At 31.8% G+C, this 16,072-nt stretch overlaps 1 protein-coding gene across 9 annotated transcripts in view; it reads right to left on the bottom strand.

Annotated features, from left to right (window-relative positions):
• Positions 1 to 16,072, bottom strand: part of DIP2 (disco-interacting protein 2) — a 1,036,664-nt gene that overhangs the window by 338,748 nt on the left and 681,844 nt on the right. For all 9 annotated transcript variants that reach the window (XM_072540500.1, XM_072540501.1, XM_072540502.1 and 6 more), the window contains one exon: positions 1,592 to 1,666. In XM_072540500.1, the coding sequence (XP_072396601.1) occupies positions 1,592 to 1,666 (75 nt within the window). The remainder of the gene's footprint in view (positions 1 to 1,591; positions 1,667 to 16,072) is intronic.

Below are 16,072 nucleotides of genomic sequence, written 5' to 3'. Positions count from 1 at the left end.
TGATTCTTACATCGGCTTTCAATAGAAGACCATATTTAAGATCAGTAGAAAAATAAAAAAAAAAACGAAATGTGCCTTTTCAGAATATTTGAACATTTAATATATTGAATAAAAAAAAAAGGTTTAAAAGTAACAAAAACAAAACCAACACTAACTAAACAAAAAATTGAATAATTGAGAAACGCTGTATCTTCGCTTTAACTATAACTTATAAAGAAGAAATTCTGTATTTATTATTATTCATGTATATATAAAAAATATGATGTCTAATTTAATTTAATATATTTTATATATGTTTAAAAAACTTCCTATATTCTTAAAATTCAGATGATTACACAGATGGAATATTCGCTACATCTAAAGAACCACCCAAACTAACGATAGTCTAAACAAAATAGACATTCTCCAGTTAGCATTAATTCCAATAGGCTGGATTTTTGTATAGGTTTGAAATAGGCCATTAAAAATGCTTGTGCACAGTTTTCGATCCGAAGTCATAGGTTGCAAATTTTCGTTTTTTTTACGTATATCTCTGAAACGGTGAGAGCTGCCGCAAAAAGAAATCACAGAAAGTTTGTAGATCATCTGTTGCATTTAATTCAACATTAGTACAAGAATGGCCTTGGAAATTTGCACATACTGGTCAACAAAAAAATTAAACTTTTCTGCATTCACCATATTGTACGTACAGCCTTTCTTGAAATTACAAAAATATGTATTCAGCAGTCTATATTCGATTCGATAATCGAATCGAGTATCGAATCGATTATCGAATCGATTATCGAATCGAGTATCGAATCGATTATCGCATTGATTACCGAATCGACAATCGATTATTGAATCGATTCCATAATCTATTTGATTTGATCATCGATACAATTAGATGCGATATTTGATTCGATTTAATAATCGATTCGATAATCGATTAGATTCGATAATCGATTCGATAATCAATTTTATTTTATTTTATTTTATTTTATTTTATTTTATTTTATTTTATTTTATTTTATTTTATTTTATTTTATTTTATTTTATTTTATTTTATTTTATTTTATTTTATTTTATTTTATTTTATTTTATTTTATTTTATTTTAATTTTATTTTATTTTATTAATAAACACGCATGGGACTACGTTTAACCGATGTAGATAATGGTCGCGCGATATTCGTTACAGTCGATGATTATGATTTTGCATAGCACTTGTAATGACGTATTCAATACCTGTACAAAAATTTAGCATGTTGAAAATGAATGCAAGCTCTGCACTTTTTTCATCTATTTTGTCTGGGTTACAATATATTTATCTTTCGTTTCCAAATGTATTAATTAAAAAAAAAAGCATAAATCTCATTATTTATATAGCCAAATAATTTCTAATTTATCCCAAAATACATATCCAATAAAACTTCATTATTTTAGTATTTATCATCATGAACGCCAAGTTTACCCTCGTTAAAAGAATAAACCACTCCACCCGCAAACGCCATAATTTCTAGAAAAAACTTTTCCGAGAAAATTTTCAACGAAATTTACTGGTTTAATTCAGCCATTAAATTTTCCCGAGCTGGAAAAATGAAATGAAAAACTTACTTGGGTTATGTTTAGGAATGTATGGGGTAAGCAGTCTCGTTCGTTTCTTCTCATATCCTTTTTGTGTGATGTCACCTGGAATAAAAAAATAGTCAGTTCGTATATTGGTTGGACAAATTAAATTTGTTCGTATATTAAGTATATTAATTAATAATAATTAAAAGTTTTTCTTCTACGTGATCTCGATACGAAAGTTGAATTTTAAACGAAATGAATAAATCGGACTTCCTAAACTTAGTACTTATATATAGTAACTATAGTATTAAATATTATTAAAATATAGTAGTACCTATATATATATATATATATATATATATATATATATATATATATAAATACAATCGAAAACCATAAAAGCTATAGGAAAACCAAGAGTAAGTTGACAATCGGTAGAAAGCAAATAATAGCATTGGGAAACAACAACGGAAGGATCACAAATAGGGATGAAATAATAAAACATGTAACCGAATTCTACGAGGGTCTATATAAAGCTCCGGAAGCACAAGAAATAGGCGAAGAAGAAATTGCGGTTCAAGAAGATATACCAGATGTTCTCGTGGATGAGGTAGAGGCAGCTCTTAAGAGCATGAAGAACGGCAAGGCAGCCGGTAATGACGGTGTTACAGCCGAACTTCTAAAGATTGCTGGTAAAACAACTTGGAAAATCCTAGCAAAAATATACACAGACTGCCTAAAATCGAGACATATTCCAAAAAAGTGGAATTCAGCCAATATAATCCTTATTCACAAGAAAGGTAGCAAGGAAGACATTAGAAATTATAGACCGATCAGCTTGCTACCTGTGATATACAAGGTATTCACCAAAATCATTAACAACAGAATACAGAACACACTTGACGCTGCACAACCCCGAGAGCAAGCAGGCTTTAGAAGTGGCTTCAGCACAATGGATCATATTCAAACATTAAGGGAAGTAATGAGCAGAACAAAAGAATATGATCTACCACTGGCGCTAGCATTCATAGACTTCGAGAAGGCATTTGACTCCGTATACCCAAGAGCAGTCATAGAAGCTCTTGTCGACCAAGGAGTAGATAAACCATATGTCGAAACGCTAGCAAATATATACAAAGAGGCCACAGCTAGAGTAAGCATATATGAAAATACCCCAGAATTTCCCACTCAGAAAGGAGTCCGACAAGGAGACACCATATCCCCTAAGCTCTTCACTGCAACCTTAGAAAATATCTTCCGGAAATTAGACTGGAACAACCAAGGTCTATGTATAGATGGAGAATACCTAAACCATCTTAGATTCGCTGATGACATCATTCTAATTGCTAGAAGTCCTGAAGAATTACAACTGCAAATTAATGACCTTAATACAGCCAGCAATGAGGTAGGCCTAAAAATGAACCTAGCAAAGACTAAAATAATGTGCAATGATCTGATCGCCAACGTGGAAATAAAAATTAATGAAACCTCGCTAGAAGTAGTAGATGAATACATATACCTGGGACAGCTCATACATAAATCGGGATCACTACTTCCGGAAATCAACAGACGAATAAAACAAGCGTGGTCAGCATTCGGACGAAATTCCATAGTCTTTAAGTCCAAAATGCCACTATACCTCAAGAAGAGAGTATTTGATCAATGCATATTACCCGTCTTGACATATGGATGTGAAACTTGGATATTAAAGAGAGAAATAACGTCGAAACTCCAAGTAACTCAAAGAGCAATGGAAAGATGTATGCTAGGGATAACAATGAGGGATCGTAAAAGAATTGAATGGATACGGAGGCAAACCCAGGTGACTGATGTAATCCAAAGAATAAAATCCCTGAAATGGCAATGGGCAGGACATATGGCAAGAAGAACAGATAACAGATGGACCACTAGAACAACTATGTGGTACCCCAGGAACGCTAAGAGACCAAGGAGGCGCCCGAATCTCAGATGGGATTATGATATTAGAAAATTAACAGGAACAACGTGGTCTCGAATAGCACAAGATAGAAAAATATGGGCGCAAATGAACGCAAATTATTAGAACAACGTATAACTAAGACATCGTCGAATAATAATAAGAACATAGAATAACATTGAAATAAGGGAGGCTACACCGTAATTGGAAACGGTTGATAAAGCTGCACATGATGATGATGATGATATATATATATATATATATATATATATATATATATATATATATATATATATATACCATTATAGAATCTTATGATTTAATTAAAAGTTAAACAAAGGTTTTAATAAATTATATAAATGTCATATTGTTTGATTTTGAACTGAACAATACTTATTGGAATAGCGATATTTCTGCTTTTAATTTCTCTCCTTAAACCTTATGTATTGTACTAAATAGTATATTACTTAGCGTAATAGAGGGCAAGTCAAGAAAAGTCGCTTCTTTGCCTAATAAAGTATACTATTTTTTCTTCAAACGTAGCAATTTTCAACCATAAATAGTACAATTCATACGCTATTTTTACTCGAAATTAACTGTGACAACTATCAAAGTCGTCTAGATGTTAGAAATTAAAATAATTAAGTCGTCGGTGGGATTTGCGTCTCCCTGGTTACAGTTGTTTGACAGTTATTTGCAATTATTAAAGACAGCTTATTGTTGTTGCAACCGCAAGCGCAAATTTAGTGCGAAAATGGAAAACCTAAACGAAATTGAGTCCGAGGCTAATGATGCAGTAGCACGTTTGGGCCCTCCAAGTCCGATAAGAACGATAATGCTAAAAAAATTTTAAACCCTCATGATTCGCCAACATCGGGAATGATTGCTGAAAGTTGTTCTCGACCATCAGTATCATCAACAATTACCAATGCGTATCAAGAGTCGGGAACAATTTTGCACGGTTTCAATTTTGAAAATGCCTCATTAATTAATTGTACTTTTGCTTTGTGACATGTTTCATATTGTTGCCATGACAACATTTTTCCCTCCGCCGTAAAGAAATGGGAAAAAAAACTGCTGCCGGCGGAGACATCAAACTTTGACAGGATCAAGTTAGATAAGTAATGTCATCATTATTTGACGTTTGAAGAAAATAGTATATTACTTTATGAGGCGGAGAAGCATGACTTTTCTTGACGCGCCCGATATTACGCGCCGAACGAAGTGAGGCGCGTAATAGAGGGCAAGGCAAACTGAGAAATGTTTGCCTGTTTAAGAGGGTATTTCTAGCCTGTATTTAAATTTATAAACAACTATATTATAAAACATACTATACAATAAACGAATAGAATTTTTTATATTATACTTATTTGAACTTATTGTATAATGACTACCATATCGTATATAATCGGTATAATAACTTTAATAATAATAATAACCTAATATTTTGGACTATATATTCCAGAGCTTAAGAGCTGAAGATGAAACTTCAACATTTAATATATATATATATATATATATATATATATATATATATATATATATATATATATATATAAATGTGCACTCGTAAGTGAATGGGATGTTATCGGTCTGGAGATAAAAAGACAAGAGTTGTGCTACTTTATCTATTTATTGAAGACGTTTCGCCTATTGTTCAATAAGCATCATCAGTTCATCTAAAAGAGTGTTATTAGCGATACATCTAATATGAAAAAACAATTAAGTAAATGATCTTACCTTTAAAAGATCTGTAGCATTACAATGTTGTTATTGCAAAGAAACATCAAAAAATTAATATAATAAATATAACAGCAAAAAATATAGAAACACAGAACGCTGGAAGATTCCCAATTTAACTAATTGGTTTTAAATTTCACTTTTGAAAACATTGATTGATTAAATCTATCAAAAAATATAATTGTCAATTTTGAATTGTTATATAAACAACGGCACGGCTAGGGTTCTTGACTGTTATGATCATATCATGAAAATGAAGTATTTGAAAGCTCGACTGTCAGAAATGACAATCAGCTGGTGAGATTGAAGGAAAAGTTTTATAGATGTCAACATAAATGTTATGATATAATAAAAGAAGTTGAAGAAGAAAACAATAATTAAAAGTAGAATACGGAAGAATCAATTTTGTAGTATTGATCAATTGATTCTTCCGTATTCTACTTTTAATTATTGTTTTCTTCTTCAACTTCTTTTATTATATCATAACATTTATGTTGACATCTATAAAACTTTTCCTTCAATCTCACCAGCTGATTGTCATTTCTGACAGTCGAGCTTTCAAATACTTCATTTTCATGATATGATCATAACAGTCAAGAACCCTAGCCGTGCCGTTGTTTATATAACAATTCAAAATTGACAATTATATTTTTTGATAGATTTAATCAATCAATGTTTTCAAAAGTGAAATTTAAAACAAATTAGTTAAATTGGGAATCTTCCAGCGTTCTGTGTTTCTATATTTTTTGCTGTTATATTTATTATATTAATTTTTTGATGTTTCTTTGCAATAACAACATTGTAATGCTACAGATCTTTTAAAGGTAAGATCATTTACTTAATTGTTTTTTCATATTAGATGTATCGCTAATAACACTCTTTTAGATGAACTGATGATGCTTATTGAACAATAGGCGAAACGTCTTCAATAAATAGATAAAGTAGCACAACTCTTGTCTTTTTATCTCCAGACCGATAACATCCCATTCACTTACGAGTGCACATTTTTTTATATTAAATTAAACGGTCATATACCTTAAAGATATATATATATATATATATATATATATATATATATATATATATATATATATATATATATATATATATATATATATATAGTTTATTTTTATAATTACAGGTGACTATAGATTCATTCAGAAATGCGATAAACCTAATAAAGTTACAAGAAAACAGTAACGAAATAAAAATTCAAGGAGATGTCAGACAGGGTGACACACTATCAACAAAGCTTTTTATAACTACCCTAGAACGAGCTTTTAAAATACTTAATTGGGATCATAAAGAGATAAGTGTCGACGGGAAAAGACTGACCCATCTGATGACATAGTTTTTATAGGAGATGACCTATACGAAATCAACACCATGTTAGAAGAACTGGTAAGAGCCTGCAAAGGAATCGGTATAAACATAAATATCCCCAAAAACAAAACACGTGACCCAGTAACAATTAAAAAATTCAGAAAGAACTTTTGCACTACTAGAAGTAGAGCTTGTTTATAAATACATATAACTTGGATACGAAATTAGAATAGGCAAGAACAACAGGTGAGGTGGAAATGGCACATGGATGGGCAGAATTTTGAGCTCTTAAGAACGTGTTTAAAGAGCGCATATCGATTAAACTGCAGCGGAAAATCTTCGATCCGTATGTTCTGCCAGTAATAACTTACGGTGAGGAAACACTGTCCCTTACAAATACACAAAGAAGGATGGAGCATTCAATGATAGGAGTAACAATAAAAGACAAGATTAAGAACGAAGACTGAAGAAAGACAACCGGAGTTACAGATATTGTGGAGAGAGTTTGCAGATTGAAAGGGAGATGGGCTGGCCAAGATGAAGGATGGAAGGTGGACACGCAAGTTAACCGAATGTACACCAAGAACAGATAAACGAGTCAGAGGAAGACCACCTACACGATGGCAAGATGATCTGCAAAATATGACGAAATATTATATTCATATTACACAAGCTCGTGCACTCTGGATACAAACAGGGGAGGCCTATATCTTGCAGTGGACTTAAAACGGGCTGATGATGATGATATATTCATTATTAATTATATCATGTTATACGTCTATAATATATATAATAATTTCTGAACCTTGGGCTTATGCATTCCCTCGTGTAAGAGCGAGACCTTGTTATAGCTAGGATTTTAATATCCTTACATTAATATTATGTATATACGAAAACAAGATGTAGCCAATAATTGTGATTCTAAATCTTCCACGGTTATATAATTGGATTTATGATACATTGTCGAGCATAAAATTGGGGTCACCCCGTAATTTGAATTTATTTCAGAAGTTATTATTATTGTTTGACTATTTTTGGTTCTAACATAGTTTACTACGGGATTGCTTGAAAAAAATTGTCGTTGCTGCTGTTTCGACAAGCGTTTGAAATAAAAAGGGCTCCTTGCCCTGATTTCTAATAACCATTGTCAGCATAGTTTTTGTTTCTCTGATTTTAACGTCAATTATAAATTGTTTGTGTAGTGTTGTCACTCTTAGTGTATTCCAATGAGCATAAGTTCTGTTGTGGCGAATTTAGATGGTCACAGTCAGTTTCTAGTGCTTTGAGAAACCAAATAGCTACGGCAGTTTTCCTTCGAAATCATCTGCAAGTAGTGAGAAATGTAAACGTAAGTGAATGGACACTTGGGAGGCGACTTTATGCTATTGGTTTATCTTCTCGAACTATAATAGATTATCTGGACCGCTTCTTTTCCGTGAACACCGAATTATCAAATTAAATTTCGCACGAGGACACTTGGTTTGGACAATACACGATCGGAGTCGTGTATTGTTTTTCAATGAATAGAAATTATCTCTTACGGGCTCAGACAAGTGTGTAAGAGTGGGTGAGAAAAACACTATATTCCTCTGCCTCCCATTGTCAGTGCACACTACTGCCCTACACAACCATTGGAAAAGTACTTGGCCAAAACTCTACAACCTCTCGCCGAAAATTCTTCATCCTTCATAAAAAATTTCTTTCATTATATAGATAAAGTCACGTTGAGATGGCAGTGTACGGATATAGGATAACAGCGTTGCCAATTCTACTGCCATTGTAAGTTTTGCTAATTTTGTAAAATAAGCAGGGCCAAACTCACGGTAAACTAAGATATGTTTAGGTAAGCTAAAGTTGTTAATAGAAAATTCGTGAATGAAATAAATGGTAATAATTCCTAAAATGCTTTTATACATAATACCGCAGTTAATAGGGAAAAAAATATGAAAAATATTCTACAGGTTTTTTAATGTTCTAAACGGTAGATAAGGGATAACTGATGATAATTCCTTGAAGAATTACAGCCAATTTTGCTTTGTTTATTTTTTAAAGAAAGATGAAGTTTGGAAAAAATCATTTTTTTGCCTATTTTGTTCCTCGTGCATTTTAGGGAAAAATGTTTCAAATAAATGTTGCAGATCTTAAACAGTTTTTTAATTTTTTAGTTTGTAAATTAAAATACATAAACAAATGACTGAGATAATTGCAAAAAACCCCTAATTGAGGCCCCTAGAACACAAGGGTGTAAGTGCAGTTGCTTATCACTTAGCAACTGATATCTAACAACAGGCATGTACTTTTGGCTTCAAACTTTCTACATTAACAACAATAACACCATCAAAAATTACATGTCATTGAAAACATGCTGAAAACTGAAAAAGTGCTACCTAGATTTTTAAATTTATATCGAACTTTGAACAAAGATTTTTCAAAACTTTGTTTTTGGCACTTACACCCCTTGTGTTCTAGGGGCCTCAATTGTGCACTAATTTATTAAATGTTCATAACTTTATTTTTTGCATAATGACGTCTAATATAACTACTTGAAATTATGTCGATTAATGAGTTATTTAAGTGTGCTACATTTCAACCAGATCAACTAAATATTTTATTACCTTTACTGAGAAAAGAATACCCCCGAAAAACAATTTTCAATCATCTTCATTTTCATAATCTAGTTCATCTTCAGAGTCATCGTTTAATGAAATTCTAATAGGTTCAATGTCATCTTGAATGTTGTCTACTGTCCAAAAATTATTCTCCAATTTTATAACATGGTTGACGTAATTTTTCCAATGTCCATTGTTCTGTACTTTATCATAACCTTCATAAATCAATGTTTTAACGTCGTTTTGTTTGAAACTTGAATTCTTAGAGGACACGTACCGTTTCACTTCACTCCACACCATTTCTATTGGGTTCAGTTCACAGTGATAAGGCGGAAGTCTTAAGATATGTACATCTACGCGGCATTGTTCGTCACTGTGATTCCTGTATTTTTCACCAATACAATCAATTTTGTATTTGTCATAAATATTTTTAAATACATTAGCAGTTTCCAGAAGTTCATTTTTTAAGTAATCTTCTTCAAAATAAATGTCCTTTTCATAGAGCCACTCCTTAATTTGACGTTTCACCCAATATTGTTTGGGAAAATTTAATTTCCTAGAGTGATAAGATGCATTGTCCAAGATAATGACATTCTTTTTATTTTTTGGGAGATTCGGTATTAGCATCTCTTCAAACCATTTTTCAAATAGATCTCCGTCCATCTCTTCATGGTAATCTTCAGCACCTTTTTTGGCAAGAAAAGTGATGTCAGCACCTTCAACAAATCCGTCTTTGTTTCCTGCATGGACTAAAACAAATCTTGGTCCTTTTCCGGTCGGAGTTTTTAAACCTGTGGTAAGTCCATTTACGAAAGCCTGTCGGCTATTTTTTATTGTTGTATCTTGCCATACTTGCCCATTGGTTATTCCAGTATTAACCCATGATTCGTCCATATAAATGATATTGGCTCCTTTGTTCCTCAGTTTCTTTATTTCCCGGAGATAGTGACGCCTCCAAGCGACTATTTCTTGTTTTTCTATTAATATTGAATTTCTACCTTGTTTGCCATATATAAAACCCATGTCGTGCAATAGTCTTCTCAACGTACTCTTGGAAAAATTCGGAAGATGCTCCATTTGCTTAATTTTTTCTAGTACTACGTCAAGGGTTGGAGGAATATTGTCCATAAAAAAACCGTGCACTACTTGTCTTATTCTAGACCGAGTTGCTTCATCATATCTATTCTCACGACTATTCAAATAACCGGTTCTTTTTTTTCTTATAGGAGTTACGAGTGGACCATTTTTACTTTCACTTCTATATCGGAATATCGTTCGCTCAGAGACTCCAGTCATAGCAGAAACTTCCCGCACTATTGTTGATACACTTTTATCATTATTACTGTTTGATAAATAGTTAAAAACATTTAACACTATTTTTTTGCATTCACTATTTAACAAATTACCGTTTTTGAATTTTATTACACTCGCGGCCATTTTGACACTGACACGACAAAAACGTCTGATATCAACTGAAAATTCTTTTAATGACTCTCAAGTATTTACCTGAATTTATAATTGCTGGCATTAGACAATAATTTTGAATTTATAAATAGGTATATTTTTTTAATTCTAAATTATTTTTTAATGTCTGTAACTGTAAATGCAGGTAGAGAAAGTGTGTCATTAAAAGGACATTAAGATCAAAAACGGATTATACAAATAATTATTTCATTTCCACGAATTGTAAACAATTTTGAACAGAAGATATAATTCCGAAAAGACCAGATTTCCGAAATATAACTTTCTATTTTTAAAATACCAACAGAAAAATTATATAATTAAAAAAATGTAGTATTTTTCCGTTTCACATTCATAAATATTTCCGAAATTATAATTCTTTTATAGGAGCCGGCCCATAACGTACGATTGTAGGTACGATTAAAAACTGACAACAATGTAGTTATTTCTGGCATATAGAAAGTACAGGCCTATCTCTGGAACGCTGCCATCTGAATGTGAATTATAGTATATACCATATTCGCCTAACAGAAAAGTAGAATAAACAAACTAGGGACGCGTGATATATTCATTCCAAGTATCTAGAGATGCTGAAGAGGTATCTACTTGTTACAAAATCACTTATACTGTAACTGATTATATACAAAAGCATATCAAAAGTAACAAGTAGAAACTCACAAGTAACGACAATCTACACCTTTAAACAAAGACGCATAATTTGCAGTTTTAACAGATATGGATTCAGTAATCCTTACGAATCATATTTATGTCTGTTGAATTATATAAATATAATTTTTACTTTTAATAGCTCTATATATGTTTGTTGGTATATTTATAGTGTTGGTTTATAATTATAGTGTTATTTAAATAAACTTAGAACTTTGAACATTTTTAAGGTGTTTGCTGTTTTCTCTCAACTGAAGTAAGTAAATTTAATATTATTTTGACTGTATTATAATAATTATTATGATGATAAAAGGGTTGCAAGTGTGAGTCCATAATTGAACAAATATATTAAAAAGGTCAATACTCACAATCTAATATTTACTTTCAAAGTTTTACAGAAGCGATCGGTTTCGAGGCTTACAATATTTGCCTCATCCTCAGGCCCAGCAAAGAGTTTGTTTTGTTAAAAAACAATAATATAGATATCGCCAATAAGAAGTTTTCCGCTTACATCCAGGGTACTGTCTGTCTTCATCTTTTCCTTTTGACACTATCATTGTAGTGAGGTGATATGTTGATCATTATATATGTATGTAAATAAAAGGTCTTACAAAATAAAGACCTTTAGGTCTTAACCTTGTAAGAACCTGTGACAAAAACAACAAAAAACAAAAAAAGGACATCCTACTGCATAATATGTGATTTTCCATCTTCCACAAGTTTTTAAACTATATACAGTCCGGATGTGGATTCATTTCGCATAATGTGTCCAAAGTACTGTAACTTTCGAGATTTGATGGTGGTCAGTACCTCTCGGTTCTTCTTCATTCTTCTGAGGACCTCCTCATTGGTGACTCGGTCAGTCCACGGGATTTTAAGTATTCTCCGATATAGCCACATCTCAAATGCTTCCAATTTTCTGCACATATCTTCGTTCAAGGTCCACGATTCAACACCATAAAAAGAACAGAGAAGACGTAGGTAGCATCGCAGCATTCTTACTTTTATACCAAGAGAGAGGTTGTGGCTCTTGAAGAAGGCCCCCATCCGGTTGAAGGTGGATCTAGCTTTTGATGTGGAAATGAGTAGCAATGATAAATAAAAGATACGAAATAATTCGAAATTACATAAACAAAATGGAATATTTTAAAAATGAAAAACTGTAACCCATTTTACTCATTGTACCTATCTACTTTTCCAGTACTTATTTTTCGTAATTCGATATTACTTATATGTAATAGTAAAAAGTTTTTTTCATCATTTTCAAAGAAAAACTTTCGTTTTACATCCGCAAAGTATGTTCGTTTGTGCGTTGTCGCCTATGCAATACTTTGGGGACGATCTATCGATGGATTCATATATAGATTTGTCTCCTGAATCAAAATCTGAAAGCGGCATTTTGATATCTCGAACCATCTTCGACATAACCGGCAAGTCAAAAATAGTGATGTCACAATTCTTCTAAATATACATTCGTTTCTGCTGACACAAATAAATGTTAAATCGATATCGAAACGTCGACTTAATAAATTTTATTTATTAATGTTAATGTAATGTTAAATGTATAAGTCTATCTACCCTATAATTATGTATAAGTATTTTCCCGAACTTTTACACAAGAAGAGGTCTCTTTTTATATCATTAATGATAATATTATTACTTATTTCCAAATATTGGATTTAAAGCGTAAAATGTATAAAAACAACTTTCTATTTTTTGCCTTTTGATTAATACCACAATTAACTAATGATGTGTGAATGACAGTTTACAAAAATATTATTTAAGTATACTTCTTTGAAAGATTAATCATTGATTACTATTATTTTAACAGTAATCCTAAAAATTATAAATTAATTCATTTCAAATTCAGATGGTATAGGCTGCTAGAATCTTAATACAACCCTGTACAATTATATAAACATAGGGTTTCGCGTGTTATGTGCATGCATTTGTTGACCGCTACTTTTCTGTTAAATGAATTTACTATAGTAAGTTTGCCTGACATCATTTAATATGTGGCGGCATGTAAAGACGCTCCAATTGACAAATACCATACGAATGTTTTTGCAACAAAATCAAAGTGCAACTGTATTTTCGAAGCAGTTGTTAGATATTGGAAATGGTAAACTCGCTATTGACACCTTGACCGGATTGATTTCATTACCCGGAGATTTCTGTTACTTAGCAGACTCGAAAGAGGAGCTTATTGAACATATTATGATACATTATTTAATTTTAAGGCGATCCGAAGTTCGGAGGGTCAGCTTATTTTTCCTCAGCATTTTTATCCCATGCAGACCTTTGCCCCTACCTATCATATATACAGGGTGGTGAACCGTCAAATGGACCATAGGAAATTCAATGGGAAATTCTAAATTGTTGAATTCCTGCTTCCCTAATTATTTTACATCAAAATTCATAAGAAACTATTTGTAAAGAACTGAAATATGTATTAACAACAAATGTTAAAATTGTTCAACGAATTAAATGTATTCCAAAATTTTGTAAAAATATAATACATTTTTCAGGCCACCCCTTAAAGTCAGGCCACACGAGGTACAAGAATCTGTATGACATGTTGCGTTTGATCATATTTATGTTTCTGATATTTGACAATATTTGAATTGCCAAAATTTTAATTTAATGATTTATTGTTTAAAAAACAACATAGTTGATTAAAAAATGTATTCAGTTGAGGAGAAAGTAGCAATAATAAAAATGTTTTATTCAGGCAATAGTGCTCGAATTGTTAGTTTTTTATTTAGCGTAAGATATCCCAATACACCAATTCCAAGTCACTCAACAATTCAAAGGATTTTACAAAATTTTGAAAATACTGGGACCGTGATTTCTAATTGGACCTGTACAAACAATATTGCTGAGGTACCAAAAAATTTAGAAAATCATAATGAAATAAATGTATTAACAGCAGTTGTAGAAAATCCTAGAATAAGTTCTCGGACCATTGCAGACCAGTTTAATATTCATAACTCTACGGCCTTAAAAATTTTGAAAAGGAATAAATTCCGTTCATATAAATTTCAATGTCATCAAGAACTAAGAGAAGGAGATGCTGAACGACGAGCGGAATTTTGTTATGAAATGTTAGAGAGGGCTAATGCAGACAGACAATTTTTAAAAAACATTTTGTTTAGTGATGAATGTACATTTACATTAAATAATGAACCAAATGTTCAAAATTATAGGATTTGGTCGACAAAAAAGCCTGAGGATATTATTGAAAGCCATACCCAATATCGTCGAAAAATAAATGTCTGGTTAGGACACAATATTATTGGACCATTTTTCTATGAGGAAAATTTAAATTCAAAAAAGTTTTTAGATTTGCTACAAGAAGAAATTTTACCCAGACTTGCAGAAATAGCTTCAGATGAAGAAGAAATTTGGTTTCAAATGGATGGCTGCCCTGCGCATAATAACTGGGAGGTTAAAGAATTCCTTAAAAACAGCTTTAATAATTGTTTGATTGGACCTGACTGTAATATTAAGTGGCCTCCGAGATCGGCAGATCTAGCTCCAAACGATTATTTTATCTGGGGGCATTTAAAATCAAAAATCTATTCTGACCAAAAATTTACAGATATTGAAGCATTCAAAATGCGAATTATTGAAGAGTGTGCAAAAATAACGCCACGCATTCTGGCTAATGTTAGACGAGAATTTTGCAATCGAGTGGGGTACTGCTTAGTACAAAATGGATTATTGTTTGAACATTTGTTATAGTTTTATGTTTAGAAATTATCATAAATTATTATTAGGAAGGATCATAGTAAAACTATATTATTCTTTGATTGTTGTATAACCTGGAATTGAATTGGAGTGCATTATGATAACTTGTGTTAAATAAAGATCTCGCAGTGCTCGCACTATTGCCTGAATACAACATTATTGTGATTTTTCGTGAACTGAATACATTTCATCAATTTTATTGCTTTGTAAACAATATAGCTTATTGTTTACAAAGTACTATTTACTGTTGACTAATAGTAGTATTTGTGAAGACTTGCCTATTTTAGTATTTGTGTATAATTTAATCACAAAATAAAAATATTGACAATTCAAATATTGTCAAATATCAGAATCATCAATATGACCAAACGCAACATGTCATACACATTCTTGTACCTCGTGTGGCCTGACTTTAAGGGGTGGCCTGAAAAATGTATTATATTTTTACAAAATTTTGGAATACATTTAATTCGTTGAACAATTTTAACATTTGTTGTTAATACATATTTCAGTTCTTTACAAATAGTTTCTTATGAATTTTGATGTAAAATAATTAGGGAAGCAGGAATTCAACAATTTAGAATTTCCCATTGAATTTCCTATGGTCCATTTGACGGTTCACCACCCTGTATATATGATAGGTAGGGGCAAAGGTCTGCATGGGATAAAAATGCTGAGGAAAAATAAGCTGACCCTCCGAACTTCGGATCGCCTTAAAATTAAATAATGTATCATAATATGTTCAATAAGCTCCTCTTTCGAGTCTGCTAAGTAACAGAAATCTCCGGGTAATGAAATCAATCCGGTCAAGGTGTCAATAGCGAGTTTACCATTTCCAATATCTAACAACTGCTTCGAAAATACAGTTGCACTTTGATTTTGTTGCAAAAACATTCGTATGGTATTTGTCAATTGGAGCGTCTTTACATGCCGCCACATATTAAATGATGTCAGGCAAACTTACTATACTATAATTCACATTCAGATGGCAGCGTTCCAGAGATAGGCCTGTACTTTCTATATGCCAGAAATAACTACATT

The sequence above is a fragment of the Diabrotica undecimpunctata genome, chromosome 8, assembly GCF_040954645.1.
Source record: "Diabrotica undecimpunctata isolate CICGRU chromosome 8, icDiaUnde3, whole genome shotgun sequence".
Taxonomy (NCBI): domain Eukaryota; kingdom Metazoa; phylum Arthropoda; class Insecta; order Coleoptera; family Chrysomelidae; genus Diabrotica; species Diabrotica undecimpunctata.
This window is presented reverse-complemented; position numbering and strand designations above follow the sequence as displayed.